This window comes from Fopius arisanus, unplaced genomic scaffold, assembly GCF_000806365.1.
Source record: "Fopius arisanus strain USDA-PBARC FA_bdor unplaced genomic scaffold, ASM80636v1 scaffold00052, whole genome shotgun sequence".
Classification (NCBI taxonomy): Eukaryota; Metazoa; Arthropoda; class Insecta; order Hymenoptera; family Braconidae; genus Fopius; species Fopius arisanus.
The window spans coordinates 804,105-831,596 of NW_011887791.1; the positions used below are offsets into that span (position 1 = coordinate 804,105).

At 36.5% G+C, this 27,492-nt stretch overlaps 2 protein-coding genes across 5 annotated transcripts; both read left to right on the plus strand.

The window, feature by feature from the left end:
• The first annotated feature begins 51 nt into the window (after positions 1–51).
• Positions 52–1,932, plus strand: LOC105268013 (cytochrome b-c1 complex subunit Rieske, mitochondrial). Its single transcript, XM_011307243.1, has 4 exons — positions 52–351; positions 760–912; positions 1,067–1,244; positions 1,466–1,932. Exons 1-4 carry the CDS (start codon positions 147–149, stop codon positions 1,749–1,751), a joined length of 822 nt encoding a protein of 273 aa, XP_011305545.1. The 5' UTR covers positions 52–146; the 3' UTR covers positions 1,752–1,932.
• Positions 1,933–2,297: 365 nt separating this feature from the next.
• Positions 2,298–26,415, plus strand: chinmo (Chronologically inappropriate morphogenesis). Of its 4 annotated transcripts, none has more exons than XM_011307246.1 (7): positions 2,298–2,775; positions 12,081–12,302; positions 17,629–17,849; positions 18,278–18,519; positions 18,765–19,006; positions 19,360–19,632; positions 23,587–26,414. In XM_011307246.1, exons 2-7 carry the CDS (start codon positions 12,182–12,184, stop codon positions 23,817–23,819), a joined length of 1,332 nt encoding a protein of 443 aa, XP_011305548.1. In that variant the 5' UTR covers positions 2,298–2,775; positions 12,081–12,181; the 3' UTR covers positions 23,820–26,414. The 4 variants fall into 4 exon arrangements, with proteins under 4 accessions (XP_011305548.1, XP_011305547.1, XP_011305550.1 ...); XM_011307245.1 differs by lacking the exon at positions 2,298–2,775 and adding an exon at positions 6,282–6,390 and having other exon boundaries at positions 23,587–26,415; XM_011307248.1 differs by lacking the exon at positions 2,298–2,775 and adding an exon at positions 7,959–8,041.
• The last annotated feature ends 1,077 nt before the right edge of the window (positions 26,416–27,492 follow it).

The window sequence follows — 27,492 nt, forward strand, 5'->3', positions numbered from 1 at the left end:
ACTACAATGCCGCTGGGGTCACTCAAACCCCCAGAACTGAGCCTCTACTTCAGTCAATCCTCTTTGAGTCCAACTGTCTCGTCCACACTCATTGGTCACTCATCGGAGTAGTTTCCGGAGGATTGTGAAAGTGATTGAGAATAAAAATGAACGTGATCACGAAATCCTCAAATATCTCTTCGCTGTCGCGTGCAGTTGCTGTGACAGTATCGAATTCTGGGCCTGTGGCAGGTACAAGCAAAGCACCCAAGAAAAAAATTCCAACCCCACCAACGATTTCGCGTGAGACAAGTTGGACAATCCGGCAGGATCTTTTTGACGGACCAATTCGCGTTGGCTCAGGACCTGCTGGTTTGTACTATTGAATATTCAGTATTTTCTGTGGTATTTATTAATTTCATTGCTTATTTCACTCATTTATGTGATGAACAGCTGATCAATTCTCCGAAATTACGTCTCGTTTTCGACGTTTATGTAACGAGTTTTCCTGACAAAATATCTCGAGAGGTGCCTGATTTATCGACATTTATGCACCTCTACAACAATTTCTTTTAATAATATACTTATACATTTTTTCAGACAAAGGTGGGCGCTAGAAAGAAGGCGATTACGGAAATATCAATATGTTGCTTCAATCTTGAGATTTGTGGGAAAACCTCATCTCGAGAAGATGTGCACTTATCCTAATTCAAAATACCATGTCATATTTTAATCTTTTATAGTTATCACTCCATGAATGAATCGGATTTTTTGTTTCAGTGAGCACTCAAGTGGTCCAAAAGCGTCTTGCACACACTGATATTCAGGTCCCAAATTTCGATGCATATCGCAAGGATTTCCTGAAGGATCCCACAGTCAGGAGCAATGATCGAGTGCCTCAGAGATCGAATTTTTCGTATCTCATCGCTGGAGGTAATGCGAATCAAGAGGAAAATGAGTTTTTTTTAATAATTGGGGATTATCGCGCAATCGAAAAAAGACAGAGAAATAGTTCATGTCTTTTTCCCAGATGTTGTTCCACTCCATAAAAAAACCTCCTGATAAAACCTTCTTGTTTTTTTTATAGCCACGGGACTGGCGACGGCTTATGGTGCAAAAGGCCTCGTCAGGGATCTCGTCGCAACGATGGCAGCCTCAGCTGACGTACTAGCCAGTTCCAAGATCGAAGTCAAACTCAATAACATCCCTGAGGGCAAGAGCATGGTTTTCAAGTGGCGAGGAAAGCCTCTCTTCGTTCGTCACAGGTGAAATTTCTCAGATATTCGTCTACTTCACTCTTAAAATTGTAAAGTCTCACATCGAATTTATAAAAATGCATTCAGACATCGAAAACTCCATTGATTCGATCAATTATTTATTAATTTGATCAATTTTTAGTAGGACCTCCAAAAACGATTCATACAATATTTCTATTATACTAAAAAAATGTTTAAAAATGTTGAATTCATTTGAATAACATTTGAAGGGATCAGAAGGAGATTCGGAAAGAAGAAGAAGTGAATGTCACGAGTCTCCGAGATCCCCAGCACGATCGTGATCGTGTCCAGCGGCCTGAGTGGCTGATTGTAATTGGAGTGTGCACCCATCTGGGTTGTGTACCAATAGCCAATGCTGGAGATTACGGTGGTTACTACTGTCCATGTCATGGTTCCCATTACGACGCAAGTGGTCGCATCAGAAAAGGACCAGCTCCACTCAATCTCGAAGTTCCCGCGTACGAATTCGTCGACGATTTGGTCATCGTTGGGTAATTTCAAAGATTATATAGTAGCAAGAAATTCACTACTATTAATGCTGTCTGGAGATTAATTATCGCATTGATTCACTTCAATCCTTATCGATTTTCATGTTATACGTGTGGATTGATCCAGGAGGTGTACAGTATACCATATTATAGAAAGAAATAAATAAAAATGATGAGTAGTTCAGAAATTTATGGTACATCCTTTTCCCGACAAGCCATCGTCGATCAGAAATTTACTAGAAAACTGAATTTCGATTGAAAGGGAATCGAATATCATCGGAAAGAAATGATAGTATCATATTCTCGAAACCCATTGTAATGCCTAAAAGTGGATTTCAAAAGAGCGGAATCACTGACTCATTCGAATTTTTCAATCAATCAATTTTTTAATTGGCACTTGAAATTTTTTTTTATCTTCTAGTAATCTTTCTAGTCACTTTTTTCAGAGACATTCGGGAAATGCCCCGGTGTTACCAACATTACGAACAAGTGTTTAGTTCACGCGCCACCGCATTGCAAAAATTTTGTCCAAGGCTTTTACGCAGGCCTTGAAGATCTCCCATACAATCATCGCAGGGTACTTCTTTTTTTTACCCCCAAGTCCCATTAATTCGGACTTAATTATCATTCCTGTCGTTTATGAAAGTGAATAAGTGACAATACAAGTGTTGTGATTGACCACCGGCGATTTCTCACTATTTTCCGGATACAGTCGTCAATTTCATTGAGAAATCCACGTGTTGTGGCGTTCATCCCCCAAAAAGCCGGCTGTCTCTGCATGCTGAAGAATTATTATTCATTATTATTCATTACTTCACCGACAATTGCTCAGTCATGGGCCGCAGTTTGAGGGAATTTTCGGTGATCAGTGAAGCCGGCAATTACTGTAATTAGTTTAATGAACAGTAGTGAAAATTGGCGATTTTGGAGGCATTGGGATTGACTCTGGAGATGAGAATCCCTTAAGACAACGCCAGGACTTGATTATTTGGTGCAGGACTAAAGGACACACTTGTAATATGTGATTTCACGTGAGTTTATGGATTTTATTATCGATAGAGCCCTCAAAGGCTCACGACAAATAATTTTTTATTCGGGTTTTCATGCGAGTGAACTCTGGTGTAAAAGGAGAAGCCGAAAAGAGTCAAGTGACGTTTTCCGTGGGTTTTTCGGGAATATCTTCGAAATTACGGGTGAAAGCGGGATTTTTGTTAGAATCTTTTTCATAGGGCTAATTGATAGCTACGGAAAAGTTTACTATGAAAATTACGATATCTCCTTTTGTTCCGAAGATATTCGCGGGAAACTCAACGAAGAGTTGAGGTTCGGTGATTTAACATTTCATGACAGAAGTTTTTTTTTTTTGGTCTTTATCACGAGTCGAACATTTAACAAACGACAACAGTTTTTTTTTGGTATGGTGAATTTCTGGTTGGAAATTACTTTCTTTTTGGGAATTCAATTGTCATTCTGTTGAGATAATGCGGAATCGTATCCGATACGCGAAAATGAAGAGATTTTGATTTTTCGTTTTGATTTCTTTATGAAAATCCAAGACAGGGTTATTTCACGTTGCCTCAATGAAAACTTTGTGGGCAAAAAAATTCCACGTAATTAGCATTCGCATAAAAAATCCAAACCTATTGAATTTTCAAGGCAAACGTTAGAATTTTCCATTTTCAATTGGTTTTCCTCGTACGTAATAACTCGAATAATTTTCACAATAATCTTGTTGGGAATTCGTCATTGGGCATAAAATTTTGAGTCATGAATTGAATTGGCCAAGGATTTACGATGAACAAAGGGAAAAAGCAACAAAAATTTCATTTCTCTGAAATAACTCTGGCCTTCTTCACTCAACGCACTCGAAGAACTCGTTCGAATACAATTTATGGAATACGTAATGGACGAGACAAATCATAACAAACACAAAGGAAGACAAAACCCTCACTCAATCGTATGACAGTTTTCAAACTGAAATGCAACTGGAGTCAATTCCAGTAAATTACAATTCAAGGAATATTTGACAGGGACAAATCGATATTCACTTGGACATTATTCTCATTACTTCATATTTTCCACTGATAACATTTATACACGATTTTTCTCTACATTCAGCAATTACCTCAAAAATCTTAAAGATAATCAAACAATCTCCTATACTCTATTTTCTATCACATAATATAATATTACGTCTGAATTTTTCAAGAATTTCCCAATAATATTGGAAAATTTTTTTTATTCTGGATAATTTCGATTTTCTAGTCATTTCAATTTAGCAATTCGAGTCCTATCGTATAATATAATAATATATCATATATAATGTTATGTGATAATATAATATTATCCATAATTTTTTGAATATTTTGAAAAAAAAAAATTATTTCTCATCCGGACAATTTGGATTATCAGTAATTTCTATTCGGTTCTTCTGAATATTTTTCTCCGTGCAGTGAAAAAAAAAAGCGTCCAAGTGGAGTCTGCAGGGTATCGAGGGCCACCCCTTTACCCCTTAACCCCTAGTCGCAAATTCCCAAAACTCTTCAGTCAGATGTACGTGAACTGAGCGCAACGGATCGAAGTTATAAAATGCATGCGCACGCGCACGCACTAACACACATTGCACACAAAGTGCGTAAATTCAAGACAGTGTACTATTGTGGTAAAAAGCCCCTCTCGACTGGTGAATCAATAGATGCGCCTTGCATCTTCACCCTCCCTTATTCCCCTGTCTGTTCTCTCAGCGAGGGATTCTGCATTGTTTACACCGTTGAAAATTTTTTACCGAAAAATTCACAATCCGAGAAAATAATTCGCGACAATTCCGTGGCAATTGCTTAATCCTTTGATAAATTCCCGCGGTCAAATTCGCATTATCGATAATCATGACATGACAGAGGAAAATCTTGATTTTTATTTATGGGGAAATTATTTAGGTTCACGAATCGCGAACTGTTTCCAGTCCCGATTTCGATCTAGTCCCTCGATTTAAGAATATATTCATATTTCTGGTTTCAGAATAAATATTTCCGATTCGCGAATAAGATCCACTCGAGTCGATTGAATATTTTCGATGCATTATCGTCAATGCCCGGTCATAGACGTGCATCCGAATCCCTTAGATCAGGGCGAAAGGTCATCAGCGATATTCGCCGGAATATATCGGCGACAGGTGAAAGTGAGTTGGTTATAATATAGGAGAAGGTTAATGATTAGTTGTTCCGAGGTCGGGGGCTGTTGCCGGGTGCACGTTCCTCCTCTCCCTTACGTACTTTCCCTCCCCCCACCCCCTAATTTTTTTCCTTTTTTTGTGTTGGTTCATCGGGGAATTTCTATCCCCCTTCAACATCAACTCACTCGCAAAAAAAATCGTCCTTGTTCCTCGCGTATCTCCGTCACCGACGAAATTTTCGGAAATCCTATAGCCAGAAGTGCCTCTGGTGTGTGCGCACAGGGGCCAGGGGTTGTAAGGTTTTCTCCTTCTTCAGCTTTCATCATCAGGGCCGTATCAAGGCTACAGCTGATAGACTATTTCTAAACAATTGCCTGGTAACAATTCACCTCAACCAATCGGCCACCGTTCCGGTCACTCTCATTTTCATTTCTCAGGTTTGAAAATTCAATTGCCGATTTTTTTTCATTTTTTGAAGAGAGAAAAATTCGCATGACTCTGGAATGATTTTACGCGATTCGGACGTCTGATCAATAACTGAGGGTGAAGTTGAAGTTGAGTTTTGAAGTCGGCGGGGAAAATCATGAGTAGGGAATTTTCTGGGAGATTCTGAAGCTGGGGAAATTAATTCTCAATTTTTTCGAATTGAAAATATGAAAAAATTCATATTTTCGATCTAGGAATGCATATTGTTGATTTGAAAATATAAAGTACCGATTCCAGAATAAATCATTTCGACTCGAAAATACAAATCCACATACCTAATTCACCAATCCATATTTTCAAATCGAAAATATGAATTCCGAAATATGAATTCCGGTTCCACCGAATTAACATTCTCGATTTAATACTAAATATTGGTGCCTCGGTACCCCAATAACGCCAAAAAGAGTGAATATTTTTTCTGCGCAGCCGTAGAAAAAGGAAAAAGGATGAAATATTAAAAATATTCACTATTAAGCGGACAACAGCGCATGCGTTCGATGCAATCAAGGGGACTTAATTTCTAAATTCCAAACGCCTCGTGGCTCGAAATATTTGAGAATAATCAAAAATATTCCTCAATACTTAGACATAACGATCGGTAATTCGAGAAGAAAATAGAATGATCGTGATATTAATTTGGCAATGGCCGTGACTCGGGTAGGAAAATGGTTGGGGATTGGTGGCGACACAGGGACGGCCTCGCGATCGGGTGGTTTGGGGTGGTTTGGGGTGGTTAAGGGTGATTTTGGGGTGGTTAGACCCCCGGGGGCCATGGGGTGGCAGGAGTAACCTTGCAACCCTCTTCGTGGACGAATAGAGGAAGGGGAAACACCAGAAATCCCGGGAAGAGGGGAATAAACGCGGGCGGGGGTGCAAACGTATCAGTAACGGGCGTGACGTGAGCTGAAGAGGATGTACGCCCATGTCAGTGACAACTCCAGAAATCAACAGTCAAACCTGGGGAATCCATGGTGGTTCCATTCTTCAGGTATTTGACTACTATTGCACTCTCAAAATCTTTTCAAGTTCGAGCGGTCGTCTCATTAGCGGAGGAATCATTTTCACAAAGTGATTTTCATAATTTAACGATATATTCTATAAAAATTACCGATCCATTCCGGTGTTCCATCGCCAAAGGGAATTTATGGGATTTTTAACGAAATTCATTGTCATAAATTAGGTCAATATAACGATCGCTTTGAGTTCGAAAGGAATATTCGTTTTCCTTCTGTCAAACTCCTCGCATCTTTCTTTTTTTTTCTTTTAATGAGTGTTATCCGATTTTTAAAAAATGCATCATCTTTTAATTCAGGAATTCCTCCTCAGTCCGAAGACCACTGATTTCTTCTGTGAAACTTCCAAAAATTTAAAAATTGAATGAAAAATGAGATTATAATTTGTGGTTGCGCTATTGATTTATTTCCATAGTTCGAGCGCAATTAAAAAATTAATTAAACACTCCCTTGAAATCGATAGTCCAATCTATTGTTACAGGTATTTAGGGATTGTGTGGTATTGCGATATTTTATTTCACGGAGTATTTTCAAAGTTTTCCATCGGTTCTGCGATTTTTTTTTCCTTTGCGACGAATTTTCCGTTTGGAGAGTAAATGAGGGCAAGGGGAAATTCTCGATCGTGGCGGCACTGGGAATTAAATTGTGTAGGACGTCATTTTATTTTCGTGCGAGACTAGAAAATAATGCCTAGACTGCTGCCTATTGTGCGGAAAATTTTTGTCCGGAGTTTCCAATCTATTCCTCCAAAATTATCCACAGGAACATTTCAATTCAGTTCAGAGAAATTTTCAGAAAAATTCACTATTGACATGTTCCATCTAAATTCACCTTGACCACTTCTAAAGATATTTTCGTATTGCAATCTCACTTGAATTTAAGATCTTGTCGAATGATTCATTAATTCGTGGACAATTCGAACCGATCTGTCAATTTCGGCTCCAATTAACCCTGAAAATAAATAGATAATCTGAAAATATCGAGCATTTCGAAAACAAATATTTACAAACATTTACTTGCGCCAGATAAATCGACTTGACTTGTGCTTGCTTTAGCAATTCATGTAGGGGAAATAATTTTATTTTCATCAAGAATCGCCCAGATTTTTCTATAATCATGAAATTTACTTAATAATTTTTAAAAACAGAAAATTTCAAGTATTTCCGATCGAAATATTCACAAACATTTCTTTCCTCTATATAAATTGATTTCTGATTCAATTTAACAGATTGAATTTTGTCTCTGAGTGGAAAAAATGAAGATTTGAATATAGTTATTAATTGTATTTGGCAGTAATAATTTTTTATCGGTGTAAGCTCTGACGTGCGTTAGTTTAATTCTCTTTTGGCGCCACGTACTTTTGTACACGTGCTTTCTAGTATTAACTCTCACTCGTTGGCTGAGGGCCTTTCAGTTTGGATGCGTGTCAGTTCTCCTCGAGTGGTATTTTCAAAAAAAAAATACCGTTCAAGTTGAATATTTCCTCTGGTCGAGGTGAAGAATCCAGTGTTGTGGGAAAGTGAGTTCAATGCAGGAATTGAAATCTCCGGACTGACGCTAGAGTTGCATCTGCATTATCAATTCAATTCTCTCGGTTAATCATTGAATATTGCATTGATCGTAACCGTAAGTCTTCTATTGATTAATTTATTCCCTTACTCATTCATTTATTCATTCATTTATTCATTCATTTATTCATTAATTTCTTAATTTTAATGAGAACCCCTCGAGTGAATGGAAGATCGAACGCTCGAGGTGAAAATCGTTAGGTAAAGTTTCAGAGATCGGTTTGGCGAGAATTAAATTGTTTGAAATTGCATATTATCATTCAAGAGGGCGTTCTCAAGTATTGCCTCATTATTTTGTCGTATCACGTGTCCCGGTGAGACACGTGTGATCGACAAGCGCACGTATCGATACGAAAACACCTGTCGAGAGTGATTTGCCCCCGCTAATATATTTCTCCCTCCTGCACTCAATTTATAATGGATGAATCTTTTGTCTCGGATTTAATGATTTATCGATTTTTATCCACACGTAGACGAGATTTTAGGAAAATTCGGTAGCGGAGAGGTGATGGGTAACGTCGACTTGTTGCCTAGCCGTTTTTTTTTTTTACGGATATCTCGGTAACTGACGGAGATACCGCGATTTCTCTCAGGACATCTTTTTTCGAGACGAGTGAGCCTTAAAAAAAAGATCTTATCAAAAATTTTGCTATCTCTCGTGGATTCACAGATATTTTAATAGAAAACTCGTTTTTCTTGAGAATAAACGGAATTTTCCAGGGAGGGACTGCATTCGGGGACTCAAGGCCCTCAGGAAATTTGATATTATTATAGTCCGTGATGAATGAAAAATCAACGGCAGAATACGAAATTATTTCCATAAAATGGTCAGCGTCGTTCTAACGTTCTAAAATAACTTGAACTTGAATTCAGTAGCGAGATAAATCCAGTTTTCCCTCTCTGTTCACAACCTCTTTATCTCATAAACTATTTAACGAAAAAAAAACCGAAAGACTTCTATTCTCGTGAATTCGATGAATCACAAAAAATCATACATGATAATATTGGCTAAAATGTTGAAACATAATAATTCATAAACATATTAATTTCCTATAATTCTCAATAGCGATAATAGATACGAAAACGTGAAAGATATTTAAAATATCTAAAAATAATAATAATCATAATCAGATTAATAAGTAAAAACATTTCATTCCCGGAATTATTACTTTACACGAGGACGGAGTACATTAGTAATAAAAAAACTGCAAAAGAACAGACAAATGGCGAGCATTAATAAAAATAACAATAACTATCATTCCCAAAAATCCAAAACTCCTGAAATTTTCGTTTTTCACCGCAAGTTATTCCCCGGATTCTCCATTCCGCCAATAAACGCAGAACTTCAATCCCCAACTTAATTTCCATAAAAGCAAGAGCAAAATGATGAATATTACTAACAATAACACTAATCGAATCAGAATTATCATTCTCCACTCATTATTCGTTGGATTCTCCATACCACCAAGCGCCAAACTTCATTAAAAAAATACGTGGAATATGAAAAAAAAAAATATATATTCACGTATATGGATCTGTGTGGATGGAAAGGAGAGAAAAAAAAAAGAGAAAACGCGCGTGCGTGCAGGCGCGTGTGTGATGCAGTCACATTGAACGCATGTGCGTGTCATGCTTGCGGCTTTGTGTGCGTGAATTGAAGCCGCGCGTGCGGCCCCGCGGTGACCTTGAATTCTCCTACCAACAGAAATCCACAACTCCCACCTTAATTCCCCTCCCCCTCATCCTCACCGCACTCTCCCACCCCTTCTTCCCTCCTCCTCTCTCTTCCTCTCTCTTCCTCTCCTTTCCTCCCCTTCCCCCCTTTCCGCCCCCCTCGCTCACCCGCCTTACCACATTCACCCCCTCTTCCCTCACTCCCCCATTTCCTCCCCTTCCTCCCCCGTTCCGCGCATCGCGTTGGAACCGCTAGATATATTTGTTTCGCAACATTATTTTGAGTTGAAAAAATTCTCATATTCGCAACGTCAATCCACTTTGTTCCAGCGACAACTCGAAATCAATTACATAATTTCATTTTTTTTTTTTTCCGCCCCACTCTATTTTTTGTGATTTTTGTTTTCCTCTGGCTCTAGATAACTCGCGAAATCTGAAACTTTTTTTCTACCTTCGGGCGGCTTCGGAGAAAAATTTACCGCTAACGTACACCAGATGATTGACCTCTGGACTTCGGGGGATTGGGGGATTTTTGGTTTTGAAAATCTTCAGCGATTGGGTTTTGGGATTTGGGGCAGAATACATTTTTTTAATTGAGTAAATAATTAGGGGAGAATTTTGAAATTTAAATCGGAAATTAATACTTCTTCTCCTCATTTATATTTTCTCACTTTAGTATTATTAATGAAAATTCATTTACAGTTGATTGTTGATTTTTCCAAGTTATAAAAAAATTCACTGCTCAGCACAAAAATTATCGGCAGTCTTAAATCTTTCAACATAGATAAATAATTTAATAAATCAAATAATAATGATAAAATAATAATGATAATTGAACAAAAAAGGCAAATAGTTTGACAAAAAAATTGTCAGCGATAAATAACTTATTTCAATAATTTTCAAATGATTACCTTCAATGACTACACAAATACAACTACTACTGTAGACCCCATTGAAATATCTTTCAAAATGACTTCCGGGTGGCACCTGCACGGTTTGTGCTACTTTTTTTTTTCGTTCCCCAAATCCACCACCGACTGCATACGAAGACCCACGAGTGATAAAATCCATGGAAAACCCGACTCACTGACCCAATTCACTATCATAAACCTAATTTTCCCTGCAACGAATGACGAAAAATGAATAAACCGCTGGAAAATTCCCCGTGGAAGAAATAAAAAAATTATTATTTTATCTATCTCGGTTATCGTAAAAAATTGGAGTTTGTTAAATACCATAATTAATGACAATAATATCAATGATAATGATAAATTGTTATAAATTACACACCATTACACATATTAGATTATTTTATTATCTTAAATATTTATTATATGAATGATAATAATAACGATTTTGACATAGATATATTTCAAATAATGTAGTGGCATTGAAAATAAGAATATTCTTGGAGCTGAAAATGATATCTAACTCTTCCAGGGCTTGTTTATTTCGCCACTTGTCTCTCTATCGAATGCGTCGTCGCTTGCGCTAGCCCAATACATACACGATTTAGCGTTTGATACCTATATACATCGGGTATATATACACTGAATTACGACATATGAATATTAGTAGTAGTGGGATAGGCGCGTGGGGCTGTTACTCGTGTATGAGAGCGCAGTGCTTAGACAAACAGCCTCGTGTGTGCTAGAAAGGTCCGCAGTGCTTCAACTAGTTCGCATTTCTACAAATACCTCGTCTCAACCCCGAAAGTTATTATTTTTCAATGTAAATACTGTTATTTTGGTGATAACTGTGATTGAATTGCCCTGTCGTGACGTACAAGGTGATCTGGAGAGCCAGTCGTCTCGGGAAAAGGTTTTTCCCTCGACAGGGAACGCATTTTTGGAAATACCTATTTGGTGGTGAGAGCTTTTTTTGGAGATCTGATTACGCTCTACAAAAAAGGACTTAGGGAAAATTTTGATAGATCTTGTGGATTCTGAGATATTCCTCGTTATGCCGAGTTGGTATTCTGTTTTCTTGTTGAGTCGGTTTGGGTGTTCGGTGGGTTTTCGGAGGATATCTTCGAGGGGGAGGCAGATAGCGATATTTTTGATAAGATCGTTTTTGTGGGGATTATTGCACTCTCCAAAGAACGTTCTGACAAAGATTCACTGGATTTATTACATTCCGAGATATTCTTCGAAGACTCGAATTATTATCCTCTACCCCCAGCAACAAGTCGATTTGAATAATAACAATAAATAAGTTCTTGGGGAATATCTCCAAATTTAAGAAAGATAACAGAATTTTTGATAAGATTGTTTTTGCGGGCTTTATTGCACTCTATAAAAAAGGTCATGAGAAAATTTTGCTAGATCTATTGGATTGAGAGATATTTTTGGGAAACTGGACTAGGGGTTATTCTTTATTGAGTTATTGCAATATTTTCAGATGAATTGTTTATTATTTTTCAGCTGGAGTAGCAGTTGGGCACACGTGCGATCATTCCGGAAAAACCGCGGTGGAAGGTGACAGTGGGAGGGGTGGAGAGGGGGCAATCGCCAAAGGCAACATCATGGACTCTCACCAACAACAGTTTTGCCTCAAATGGAACAGTTTTGGGAGTAATTTGGCAACAGCATTTTCCAATCTTTTCAAAAGTGAAAGTCTCACTGATGTCACACTGTTCTGCGAAGGTGAGTTTTATTCTTTATTATTATTTTGACGTTACGAACTGAATAACAATTTTTTCATAAGTGATCCGAATCATTTACATAATAATTAATAATAATCCACGAATAATTATTAATTATCCAAATAATAATTTTCATTTAATGAAATTTGAAGAGTCCGATTTTTTTTTTATTTTTACCGGGAAATTAGAAATGAAAATGACTGGTGAAAATGAAAAAAACGGATTTGCACAATTTAACATGTCCGTTCGCCATTATTTCGCGGTAACTGGGAGATATATACAGTAGAGATAGTAGGTGTGTCGGAAAAATGCATCAGACCGGTTGGTTGAGGATACAACCAATGGCATCAAGTGTTGATGCCAGGCGCAAAGTTTCTGCACACGAGTGCTCATTGCATCGTGGCGTTGCAGTTCGCGAATAAACTGCAGATGAGGAACGCCTCCTTCCTCGTGGCCTCAGTCGATTTGCGGTCGCCATGCGATGCAGAATGTATTCTAGAATAATCCGCGAGTGTTGTGCGCCAATTTTTTCCGCTGTCCAAATTTTTTCTGTTCTACTTTTTTTAATTCACTTGTGCAAAGTGTTTTTCTATTTGCACGATCATTACGGGACATTTCAATTGCATAATTACATAAATACGGATTTTTTATATTTCAAATCTTTAAATTCAATGTGAAGTGGTAAACTAGGACAAATGCATTTTTTCGGAGTCGAGTTTTTAACCAATAACTCGAAATTGAACGAACATAGCGAATTTTTTGTTGGAACATTTTTTATAGAAAAAGGTGAGAGCTAAAAAAAAGGTATTTATGGTAATATCATTGTCTTCCTGGAATTTCGAAAAATGGACTGATTAGTATTGCCACTTCGCTACTCAATTGAAGACTTGATATATTTTTACTTGAAATATTACCGAAATATCTCCATTCCTGCTGCATCATTTTTTTTAATACCGTTTCGGTGTTGATTTCGAGTTAAAAAATGCAACGAAATCCACCGAAGTGGTGCACTGTGCACTGGCTGGGGAAAATCATGAGTTAACAAAACGGATTCACGGGAATAGAATATTTATAGAAAGCGTGAGTGCGTTTTTGGAGATCTAGCCTAGAGCGGACGTGTCACGGTTGGTATGGCACAAAAATCAGAGAGTTCTCTCACCAAAGTCTCGAAAGTAGGTCTAGGGTACAGTTAGATCTAACAGTCCATCGTACACGATATATCCTTTCGAAGTCAAATGTTAATGGTTTCGGCATGTGATGCACATTTAACTCTTCGGTGGAATGAGAAGAACGGTAAAGTGTTCCGAGCGCGATTCCATGTGTGGCCTCGGTTTATTTCAGGATAATTACGGAATAGAATGAAAAAAAGAAATGGATGGAACACCCGGAAGCATCCCCGTTCTCATCGTTAGGCACTTTTTTAATGTGCACCTTTCGACGATAAACGCATTTTCCTTTGTATTTTTTTTTATGAGTCACTCGTCACGCGTTTTTCACTATTTTTTTACGAAGATAAATATGTCATGAAAATTGTGGAATTTTATTTCGCTTGGCAATTGTGGAAGCGAAAACTTTTCGGTCTCATTTTTTTTTGTAGCTTTTGGATGCTTAATAATTTAATGAAATCCCTGGAATTTCTAATTTCCTGTGGAAGAATTGAAAATTAATGCCTGGAATTGTAATTCCTTCAAAATGAATGCATGAAAGAAAATTTTCTAGGTAATGAATTAAATTATTACCATCATTTCTCGGAACCGAATTTTTCCCTTCTCGGAATTCCGCATCGCCTGTGCGTTAAATGACAATTTTCTCACGAAGCAAAGCAGAAATAGATTGACTTCTAGATTTCCCATTTTCTTGCATTATTTTCCTAAAGATTTAGTCTATATCGGGGGAAATCATGGGCTTGATAACTCCGTTATCTCGAAACTAGGCCAGATGGTTCGATGGTACATAGTGAATTAGGTCACGTACGTCATTGATGTACTTAAGGTATGACAATGTAATATCCATACGAGAAAAAAAAACTTCCTATCAAAAATTCACCAGAAAATAACTATTCAAACTATCTCGATAAATAACGAGTAAATAATTGAGTGCATAAACAATTTGATTAAATAATTATTTTGGTTATGTTATATTGTTGTGATTAACTATTTATAAAATTTCAGTATTTTTGTTATTTTTGATTGACAAGGGATTATTTTCTTGGATCAATTTGTTTTTGGGAAAAAATTGTCCTCGGTGCAGATGGCATGGTATTTTGTTTTGTTTTATTTCGATAGGCCTTGACTAGTGAAAATTGAAAACAGAATAGAGCGGTAATGTTTTGAACGTGAAGTCGATAGGGCCTCTTCGTCATCCGATAACTTAATTACTTGGAATTTCGGGTTGGCGCGGATGTTTCCATGGATTTATAGGTCTTGAATTCGGAGAAACGCATTTAATGTGATAACAGCTGTGGCTCAGTATTACTCGCTCGTTAACGATTATTAAAAACCACAAACTTTGGAGAAATAGGCATGGAAATCAGTCCCATGCGCTCACCGACGTCATCAATATTTTTGTAGATAATCATTATATCTTTTATAATTCGTTCACAATTACGGAAAATTCGGATTGTTCTTGAATTTTCCAGGAAACGCAGCATTAAAAAAAAATATTCGATAATAATAAGACCAAAACCCCGAAAATGAGAATTGACCTTGAACTTTCCATGGATTTTCCTCATCAAATAAAACCACATCAGATTTTCCGGAAAATTTGGTACACTAAAAAAAAAGAAGACCCAAAAAAATTTTGAAAAATCGGGATTGACCTTGAATTATCCTTAAACCTCAAAAAAATAATTCAAAAGTCATTCAAAATTTTCTTTCACTTAGTTAGAGGTACAAGAATTTATTTTGAAGAAAATTGTGCAAAAAATTCCGTAACACTGAAAAAAAAAAGGTGGCCATGCAATAGTTGGACACTTGAGCCAGCAATCCGGTTGATATCCACCGTAGGTTTTCTCATTCTAAAAACTACAAACGACAGGTCGTTCCATTGGCTCCGTCTCTCCGTCTTAACGTCGGTCGTTCTCTCTCTTTATCCATCTGTTTTTCTCCACGTTAATGTACGACATGTGCAAGCCGTGTCCTTGGTCCCACGCGGCCATTGGCCGAGCGCCGGTTGATGTTGATTGCCGATTGGTTCGCTCCATACGCCCGTGAAAAAAAGAAGAAAAAAAAAAAATTCGTGAGCGGGTGCCTTTGTACTCTTTGCATCGACCTTGCCAGTCCGTTGACCCCCCAGCGCGTTCACGAATCTCTTCCTTCCGAGTGATGCCGAAGAACTCCTTCGGTTGCCACTTCATTTCGCCCATTTTCTTTTATAAACTCCTATTTTTGGATTTCCGTATATTGTTAAAACCTTAGTTCTCCACTGGGCGATCGATAGTCGGGCCTTCAAGGGGCTCTCATTGATGGAACTCATTTGGCACGCGTTCTTTTTTTTTCTTTTTGTGATTTCAGTAGGTGAAAGGTAACCAGTCGAGTTTTTGATTGATATCTCGGAATCTAAGAGAGATAGCCAATTCTCTTTCGGGATATTTTTTGTAGAGTGGAGTGAGATGTGCAAAAAAGATTCTTACAAAAATTTCGCTAACGCGTATAGATTTACAGGTATTCATCGAATATTTAGCCATTTGTTAGGTTTTCTTCTAGATCTAAGGATCTATGAGAAATATCAAAATTTTTCTCAGCACAATTTGGCGACTACAGTCCTCTAGTGTGGTTCGATCAATTCCTATTTTTCATTCCAATTTAGCATTCCTATTCGCGCAAACTATTTGCATTGTATAATTCTTGGGACTGAGTGGGAGGCATCGGGCTTTGGAAGATTTACTAAAAGAGGAGCGAATCGTCTGCTATTGTGTTTTTTCGGTGGAATTCCCGGCGATAAGCTATTATTCGAGAGTAAATAGGGTGAATTTATCCGTGACATTGAATCGACGTCAGCATGATACACTGGCACAAAATGACTCGAAATTTTCCATATAAACAGGTATTCGAGCGGATTAATTCAGATAATTACGATATCAGCGAGTTAATATCGAATTTAATTCAAAAACCCGAAGAAAATGTTACATTTTCCACGTGAAAAATAAAAGTTCACTCGCCCCTAAAATTTGAAGAAAGAAAAAATCCAATTTTTTTTTTCCTGAATTCTTCCAACTTTCATTAATTTTCCGCGAATAATTCAATTGAATTATTGAGTTACCATGAATTCTCGCGCCAAAAGTCGGAATTTTAAATTCCAAAATTCACAATCAAACCTGTGGAACAATATCTTGCGCAATTTATCAATTGATTTATGAATTGACATCGATACCAAATGCCTAAAATTACAAGTGACGCAGCACCAGTAGCTCATGATAATGGAGACCCACCTCATCGAAATGGATGGTTTCCTCAATTTACCTAATATTTAAACATCGAGATAAGGCTTTTTGTGTGAAAAACCAATAGATTACATTTCAATAGTGCCTCAGGCCCTGTCTTATCGTATCCCCTGATAATTCTCGCTGGTTATTCTGAATTGGTTTTGACGATGTTGAGCAGCCGGAAATCTGCTGCATCCTGCGGGGATCTAGATAATAACAGTATATCTCGTGATAGAGCAGTTTCGATAATGATTGCGATGTAACCTTGGGGATAAGGCAGCGACCAAGAGCATCGTGCAGATAAAATACCCACGCAAACTCACGCGCCCCAAATTCGATGACAGCACGGTCATTGCCCTTTGCATGATGAGAATTCGCATTCAGTTATCGCACAGCTCCGACACATGTGCACCAGTTACGAAATCAAGGACAAATATATGTTTGGCGTTTTTTTCCGCAGTGAATTCTAATAACTCGCGTAATATCGCACTGAGCCGCGTAAAAGACGGAAAATTTATAGAGCGCTCCACATCCTGTGACGCCACAGGAAATCGTTAGATCGGATTTTGGATTGGATAGGGAGAAAACCAGGATAATTTTCGATATAATTATACAAGAATAATTTACTGAAAAAATGGATAGTCCTGAGCGGAATTTTAACCCAGGACCTTCCGATTGTGCATCGGGTGGTCTCCCAACTGAGTGATAAAATGCAAAAAAAAAAAATAGAATAATTTGGAATTCTAGGAATTTAATAGGTTTTTTATTTTTAAAGATTTTGGGAGTGAGAGGGATTGCTCGGGAATTTCGATTTTCTTTGTGGGAGAAAATAGGGGATGAATCTTTGCAAGCTATTTTTTTTTTCGCTCTTATTGTAGGGTTAAAAGAATTTCTTCTATTTTAGGAGTGACATTCAAAGCGCACAGACTCATTCTGGCAGCATGCAGCAAGCATTTTCAAGAATTATTTGAGGGTATGCCACCCTCTCCCGCCGGACTCATTGTCATTTTAGACGGTACGAGTGCCCACAACATGGCATCACTCCTGGAATTCATGTACCGAGGAGAGGTGCACGTGTCCCAGGAGTCTCTGAGCTCCTTCTTGAAGGCTGCCGAGTGTCTCCAAGTGCGTAAAATTTCATCTCCCTCGTCAGCTCATCCATCCTCCGCCCCCTTTCACGTTAAGAAAATTCACCTGATTTGGGTTTATTTATTACCATTTCAAATAACTGCATATTCATGATTTAGGAATTGATAGTATTCATTCGAGGATGTGGATTAAAGAATCGGATTTATTCATATTTTCCATTCAGAAATATATATTCTCGTTTTCAGAATTCTAATGTTGAATTCGGGAATCCATATTTCGAATTCGTGTATTTATATTTCCGGTTCAAGACTATCTACTCCCACATCACGAATATGGATGCCTCAATGGGATTTATTCATATTTTCCATGCGAGAATAAAAAAAAAAACCTAATCGAGTTAATTTTTTTTCCGTGGGGCGTTGAATAAAAAACAATTTCCTAATTTGGTTTTGTCACGTGAATAGGTGAAGGGGCTGTCGATCGAACACGAAAAATTGGCCGTGGCCCACAGACACGTGGCAGAAAATAACAATTCCTCCGCGGAGTCAGCAAGTGGTAATACCGAGGTCCTGGAGGCCGAGCCTGACAGAATTATGAAGAGGGAACCCACTCCTGCTCCATCCCCAGCCCCCAATTACGTTGCACCGAATATTTATCACTCGTCTCACTATTACGAAAATTCACAGAAGAGGACAAGGCTAATGAGGTGATTAATTCTTTTATTTCATTCCTCAATTTATCACAAGAAGGGGTACAGCACGATAAGTGGAATTTTCCATTTTCATCAATTATCGACGAATCTCAGAATTGATTCATTACTCAACGACTTATGAACTCTCAATTTTTTTATCAACAATATTTTTAATTCCCGATTTATCAACGAAAATTAATAGAATATATTGTTCTATTAATTTTTTTTTTCAATATTAAAACCGTAAAACGTCTGGACAGATCACCAAGTGAAATAGATGCCCTCGGACGAGTGAGTGTTCTTCGAGATGGTGCGGCTTTCAGACCAGCTTCTGCACCCCATCCGTTACTACTTGAGAATCATCTCTACCAACCATTTACCCATTCCTCTGAGAATCAAACGCATCCCCACACTGCACCCCACACCCCGACCGAGCTGGAACGAGAAATCGAGCCTGAAAAATTGGAGGAACGTGGAGATAACAAAGAAAGTGTAGCTGAAGGTAATTATTATGGGTCACAATTGGTCGGGGTGATTAAAAAAATACAAGTCTTAAATTTCAACGATTACAAAGCCTCCATTCCGAGGCACAAATCATCCTCCTGAATAATTCCATCGATTCAGTTACAATTCTATTAATTTTTTATCATCAATTGTTTAATTCCGCTTTACTACTTCGAATGACAATCGATTTTCATTTTCCATTTCTCTGTTTGGATTTTCTGTGCAATTCCCTTAAAGTTAATTAATGTCCTCCGAATAGGAATAATAATGATTTGAATGATTTTTTAATTGAATTTTATCACACGTGATGTCAATCGAAATGTCCATTTTTGAAACGTAAAATTCCTATAGATTTGCGAATAAAACAAGAGCCAATGATGTTCAGCGATCGAGAGAGAGCGGAAAAATTAGCCGAGAGATTATCTGGTGAGGTTTATTCGGGGGGTCGTGGATTCGATGCCACTAATTATGCATTGAGTGGGGAGCACAATAAGGGAGGTGTGGGATTTAATCAGGGAGCATCACTCGCCCATCCACCAACACCTGATCTCAGTCCAGCTCCACCGACACCAGCGAGATGGAATTCAAAGATCAACAAAGCTGGAACTGTCACCACACCGGACGGTAAGTTCAATTTTATAATTATTTTAATTCATTATCCAACAGGTAAATCGTGATGATTAAAAATTGGATCTAAAATCCAGAAATTGATTCTTCAAAAATCTCCACTATCAGAAAAAAAAATCAGAAATTTGAGATTTCCTCAAAAATTTCCTGAAGTTGAAATTTTCAATTTTTTTTTTTGATTAAAAAATTATTGTATTCCTTTTTTATGTACGAACTCATCGAATATGTGATCGAAAATAGTAAAGATGATATTTAATTTATTTATTAACTGAATTGATTAGATTCAATTATATGAAGAGGAATGAATAGATTAATGGAGTCGAGTGTTTCTCGCAGGATGAAGCAATCACTTGTTCGATACAGATCAGAGATTAGCGAATGCTTGCAAAAAGGCAACGAGCATCTCAGGGACACTCGGTGAATGCGCTAAAAATATAATATTATGTGTGAATGAGTCAAGTGACTCAGACGTTCGTTGAACTTTGCAAGCACGGGTGCTCCATTTGTATTGGATGTGCAATGGCCGACGGGTTTTTGCCAAATTGCAAACTCAAGATACCGCTGATAAAAATGACGTGGATCCATTATGAGATTAAAACGCTCACATATCAGTCTCTCGTTATTTATCTGAAGAATTCGGTGTCATTTCTACAGAATCAATCAACCTATTGGTTTCTGAATTCATTTATTTACTAAGAATTATTATTTTTGTTGAGAAATAGCCCGTTCAAAAAATAGTCTGTGGAAAACGGTAATAAATTCTTATTTTTGTATCGATGTGAGGTATTTCCACAGAAATTTCTGACCCCATTTTTTATGGAACGAAAGACTATTCGAATTCTGGGGAATTCTATAAATTTTTATTTTCGGACGTTTTCTATCGAATTTTCAAATTTCCAACGTTTTTTGTTTTGTTTGTTTTTTATGCAGGGAGAAAGTACAATTGATTAACTTTTCATATTTAATATTTTCTATTCAAGATTATATAATTTGCGATAAAGCAAAAAAGTTGGAAACTCTCAGAGTTCTCAAAATTCGATTGAACTTCTCAGTGGAATTAGTCAAAAATTGATGGAATTTCCAAAATCAATCCTTTGACATTTTTTTATTAGACCCATTATAATTTGTTATTATAAATAGGGCAATTTGTCATAAAATCAAAAACCTCTGGAGGTTCTCACGAGGGCGAGCCACTCAGGGCAGGGGATGGCGTAAGCATTAAATCGATAACACCGAGGGATGCGTGAGCGCGTGCGTTTACTCTAGATATTCAATAATAAGGCCTGCATAAATAGAAACCATGAGGCTTAACTAATATTCAACGCTAGATTTTCTAGAGTTACTCATTGGCCCTGATCAATCGAGAGTTTCTCCCCACAAGAGCTGTAGTTCATCATTTTTCATAAAATCGAAGAACCCGAATTTTCTCGTTCTTTTAAATATCGATTAAATCATTACCCATTAACTCTAGAACGAAATATGAAAGAACCTTTTTCCTCGAAAATTTGATTATCTAAAAGAAAGTCCTTTGCGGTTTTTCCTTGAAATCCTTACTTTTGTGGATAAATCAATTTTCCTCGAATTTGATATGCGTCATGTGACTACTACACCCAGTTCCAAAGTACATTCCACAAAATGTCATCTAATGATCCCGGAAATGAAAAATTCAAAGTTGACGATTGCTCATTGGTATTTCTTAACCCATGGGAGTGACACGTGGATTGAAAAAAAAAAATGAGCGAATCCCCCCGGAAATGGATCAGCTGAATGCACACATGTGTTAAAAAGCGTCTTGGCGCCTTGAAACTGGCGAAGGTCAAATGATTTGAAAACCCAATGGTTTGATTTGAATTTCTAGGTCTCTCTGCATCTGTACGCATCGAGTTGTGCCCTCTCTAATGCGCAAGACGTTTTTTTTTTCTTTTCGTCATGGGAATTTGGTGGGGCAACTTCAGGGCCAGCAACACAGAGAATCTCGTTGTGAAATTCTGTGTGTGCGATATAGGATGGAAAGGAAAAGGGTCGACCAGGTTATTTTGGCCATGGAACTCGTGTGGTGGGAGTAGACCTTGGCATCCGCTCTTTCGTAACATCATGACTTCACTTCTCCATTATTTTTCAACTGACATCTTCCAGTGATAAATACCCCTCTCAATCTCTTGTCATTTTCGTTATATTACATTTACATTCAATTACATTTCATTTTTTAAACATCTATCCTTTAATTATATCATTAATATTTGATTATTTCGTATCATCATATTATTATTATTTTTTTATATTATTTTTTGGTTTATTCATTTTTCTAATTGAGGCATTTAGCTTTAATTAAATGCATCTGATTGTGGAGCGTCAAGTAACATAATTTGACTTGACATTTTTTTTTGTTAATTACCGGTTTTTCTTGAAGGCTCTCGATTTGAGGTGAAAATCGTGGAAAACTTTTCTGTAGCTAATTCAATTTCCAACAGAAAAGGTTCAATGATATTTTCTCCTAAAGTCAGTACTTTTTTTAGATTAATCACAATTTAGTCCAAAAGGAAAATATTATCATTAGCAATTGCATAAAATTGCTAGACTCGAAATATTAATTTCATTAATTTTTCTTGTGAGGTTCTATCGAATTTCTTAAATCAAGAACAATGCACTTGATGAAGCACAATGCTTTCTTCCAGTATATGCAATACTGTGGGGACTGTCTTATTTTATTTATTTTTTATCTTCTCCTTTGGAATTGCGCTCTCGTCGACGATCGCCTTTGTTCAGTGTCGACCCTTTGTGAATTTCATAGTCAGCTGCACGAAATATTCATCAGCTATATCACACATGTCCACGTCGTAGTTTCTAGCCCGATGCAGAGGTCTATTTTTGGGTGTCGGATGTACTCTAAGGCTGTCCTATAACCACTAGACATTTGACAACACACATGGAAAAATTCCATCAAAAAATCTCACACTTTCCCTAAATCATTCTCACTCCTACAAAAATTCCACATTATCCAATTGATCTCCCATTTCTTTTCTTTCACGTGTATTTCCTAATCGGAGAGAAGTATAAATGCATAAAATTCCCAAGAATTTCTATTGGAATTCTATAACAATTTCATTCGTCTTCCACGAGATTTCTCTTTTTCCTTTTCACACCGACATTTAAAAACCCAAATTCTCAAAACCGGTGATGATTCCAATTTCTCGAATGAATCATAATTTAGTGAACGTTTCCACTCGAAATTTTATTCAAAATTTTATCTAAATGGAGAGTCAAATGACATTCTTACGAAATGTGAAGAATAAATTTAGTGCTATGAACATTTGCAAAATGATATTATTTTATTATTATATTTATCCTAAGAATTCAGGAAAATTGATATTTTTTGGCAGTGAAGTGAAGGGAGGACAGGGTAGTTTAGCGATTACTCAATCGCCTCCGGAAGGGAATCATAAGACCATTTGGCATCATAGCTTGACCTTCCACGCGCCAACGATGTTGGAAAGGCATTGGCCTGACTGTGAACAAGTTTTTTTTCACATGCGCTTTGTTCTTTTGGTTCTTTTTCTCGCGGTCATGTCCGCGTTGAGGAATCCGATGCGTCATGGATGTGATTATTTGATATTTTTTGGCAGTAGCTCGGGCCCATGACAGTCAGATCATCGGAATAATTGCAAATAAGTCCTCCACTCAAAATCTCACCGATTATTTATTCAATTTTCCCGTATAATTTTTCGCAAAATGTCAAAGTCATGATTCAAATTTTCTCCGCTTATTAAATATTAATTGATTAAAAATCCGTTAAATGATAAAAAAATAGCCGTTGTAATAAATATCTGTCGTGGATTGACTGGTAGCATTGCAATATTGTATTGGAGATTTTCTACCGATTTTTGCGATTTCATTTCGACTTTTTTCTTAGAGTACCACCAGAGAGATTTAATTGAATCGAATTGTTTCCAGGTAAGAAGCTAAAGTGCCCATTCTGTGATCGTCTTTACGGTTACGAAACAAATCTCCGTGCTCACGTGAGACAACGCCATCAGGGCATTAGGGTCTCATGCCCATTTTGTTCACGTACATTTACCAGGAATAACACGGTACGTCGTCACATCGCACGAGAGCACAAGAACGAAATGAGCATTAAAGCATTTCAAACGTCAACTCATCAAGTTGCGGACACAGTGCCGCAATAAAAAAAAAAATGATAAAGGGAAAAGCAAAGAAATGAAAAGAGTCTCGTTCTGATGGATTCGAGGAAATGGAAACAGCTAAAACCAATGGGCAAGGATATCCTACCTGTTGGCCATTCCTCCAGGGGCCTGGGTAGGTCACCACATTTTCTTGTGAGCAACTTATGCCGTTCTGCCACATCCGGTTATCCCATTATTTCCCCTGATAAGTTTCCAAAACCCAAATGAATCACTGGTTGATTCAAATGTACAAATTATCTGAGCAATCAGAGGCAAGAATTGAAAATTCTTGGATTATCATTGATTAATCCAAGTGTTTTTTTTTCCATCTGGTTACGATTTCCCCATTTTCAATCTAGCATTTTGTAATTAGTACAACATCATTGATATTATTGTGCTGATGATAATTGATGGGTATTGAGGGATGGGAAATATGCACTTGGATATATGAATGATAAAATAGTGGGACGAAAGGAAACGCTAACAAATCATAAAACTAGTCAATGAAAGTGCAACGGTCAAGTTAATATAACAATTTCAAACGATAATAACCGATAATCCATAGACAGGTCAAAATGGTTAATGAGTAAATCTATATTATAATGGTGGAATTTGAATATGTGGTCGTGTGTTTGATGATGTTGCAGAACGATAATACGCAGAAGAAAATAGTAAATATTGATAACCAAATAAAATGAAAGATAGATAAAGGAATAAACAAACAATTCAACTCAGGTAAAATATACCATAATCGATGGAAGGGTATTTTTGTTTTTATTAATTATTTCTACAATGAAACAAACTACAGGTGATAAAATACAATTGTGAAAATACAGTTAACTTCTATTATACGTAAAACAGAAATATGATAAAGACTACTGACTGGTACATAGAGGATAAATATATACACATAGAATATATATTTACAAATTTAAATGAAAAAATACAGATATAATATATTGTATGATATTGATACTGCCACGATTGCAATAGTCCGTTGTTACTGGTTAATTGTCGCAATAATTATGCAGATTATATTGAGATGAAAACACACGTCGAGCCTAGGATCAAATTCCAGTTGACCATATTACAGTGCCAATTAACAGTTTAATCATGAAAACGTTAACCACGTTATTTATCCACGCATTTAATCATCTTGTTTTCATTTATTTCAATAGAATAATTGTCTTTATACAGATTTATATCAACTATAGCCTGTTAAATATCACGATTGAAATGTTTCTATTATGATTATTCATTGGGACAGGTAATAGCAGTGTTTATCTTTATTGATAATATTAAATATCTCGAGTGAATAATTTCAACCGTGATATTGAACTTTAACCGATAACCGAGAAAACAATAGTAGTAGTTTGTTACGTACTTTACTGCGGGATTTTTTGTCCCGCTGGAACAGAGGGATTTAAATACCAATGAGATGAAATAATAGATGTTTTTTTATTGTGTATCAATACCAAACTGATGATTGTTTAAGCCTCATGGTGAGTCGAATTCCTAGTCAGGATGGCAACACGATATTATTTGTTACAGTATTTACAGTTCATTCAAGTTTATTTTTTTACGTATGCGATTATTCAGTATAGAACGATTTATCTGATAAATTACGTCGAACATTTCCAAGAATCTCAATTTTATTCTTCGATAACTCAGATTTAGTTTCTGCTGGTGGATTATTATTTATGAAGTATTATTCATTACAATTATTCATACAAGAACAATTCAATTACTTTTTTTTTATCTTGGAATAGATATTTTATTATCACAAATGAAAGCAAGAGATGGATATCTCGTGAGAATTTCTCTGAGAGCATAATTCATGTGGAAAAATGACAATCTATTGAATTTTCATCGAATGACTATTGAATAATTGAGGTTTCGTAATTTTCAATGTAATTTATCAGAGAATTTAGCTTTTTTATTGAATTTCGTTATGCGTGCACAACATAATGTTTTACTTGTTGTTTCACAACGATATGCCTATAAGTTATGAGAGACAATAGATATACAGATTTATTTAGTGTTGAGAGCCTGGTATAATTCAGAGTCAATGATGCAGATGAATATCATATTTATAAAACAATATAGAAATATACATAATCCGAAACATATACTGCCTTGTGAAAACCTAGGGCTCTCCCAGAAAACCCGTGAGCTCTTCTGAGAAATATGAGAATTTTGTGGCGAGGGCACTGGAATTTTCTATCCATTTTTTCATACAGAACAGATACAGTTGATACAGAGTCCGAAACGACTACCTCATAGCTTTTTTCAATGGAATTTTTACCGAACATGAGAGGTTCATTAAATATCGGTCCACTGAGGAAAATTTTGTGCTGAAACTCAGTAGAAATACCATTTTCCACAGAAAAATTCCCAAAGCTCTTGTACAATTCCTATCAACAATTCTATTAGGTTTAAATATTGACGTAAAAGACTAGTGATTTTTTATTACTCCATGGAATTTATTTATTTAAGATATTTTCTGCAGGAATTTCTCATCTTGAATGGTTTAAGTTTAACTTCAGGCGTTCAATGAAAGAAAATAATTTATTGAGACGTTTTCTGTAGAAAATAATGTTAAATATTTTCTGTGTGTGAAATGTGAAAAATAAAAAAAACTGGAATTGTCGATAGAAAATGCACAGAGATTCGATAGAATTTTCTGTTGAACTCAAGTTTTCTCATAAAATTTATTCTCGATTTATGAATAATAATAAATATTGATTTGACGCAGATAATTCAAGTTGATGTGAATAACGTGAGTTGCACTGTAGAAGTTTGTGACAGTTTTTGATTTGAAAATTCATTCGAGTAGATAAAATAACAATTGATATTGATATTTTTCGTCAGTCATTCGCGGACGAGAACTCTCACAATCGCACGTTTATGAATCTTTGTAGAAAATTATAGAAGCAATGGGATTCGACGCGATGAGAAATGGCGAAGACTTCCATCTCTGATCGTGAATTATGAATTCGGGGAAAAATTTAGCACTATTTGAAGGGGTTTTTTTTGGATGAAAATGGGGTGGGCTTTAGTAACATTGCGCAATGTGTCTTAAAGATGATGGGGTATCTTTGATCTGTCGATCATAATTTACCCGAGAGGTTGTAACGAACTTATGTAGCACCTCTGTACCTCTGATGGAAATCCGTGATTAAAGAACATTTGGCACACGTGTCTTCTCTTTTGTATATTAACAATATCTTTCGAGATTCTTAACGTATGAAATTATTCAATCGAATTTTATTCGTAATTTTCTATCGATTTCTGAATCGCAGGGAAAATGATTTCCCTCAATTTTCCAATTTTTCCAATTTCAAGGAAAGTTGAAAAATTTATTAGAATTTATAGGATTTCGTGGTTTTATTAATTATTCATTCATTAATTTATCGATTTTTAATGGATAAATTAATTAATTAATTGACATGAATTTTCAATAAAAATTGTGATGATAGAAAAATTCAACTAGAAATTCCCTAGAGCTTGAAAATAATTTCATACGCATTATCGTTTGCGGTCCTTTACATCCGAGCAATCATTTGATGTGCTGATACCTTCCATTACTGCATTACTTAAGTTTTTCGAAATCTTTTAGTGCAATAGGACCCACAATAATTAATTTGTATATTTTCACATCGTTAAATCGTCGTCC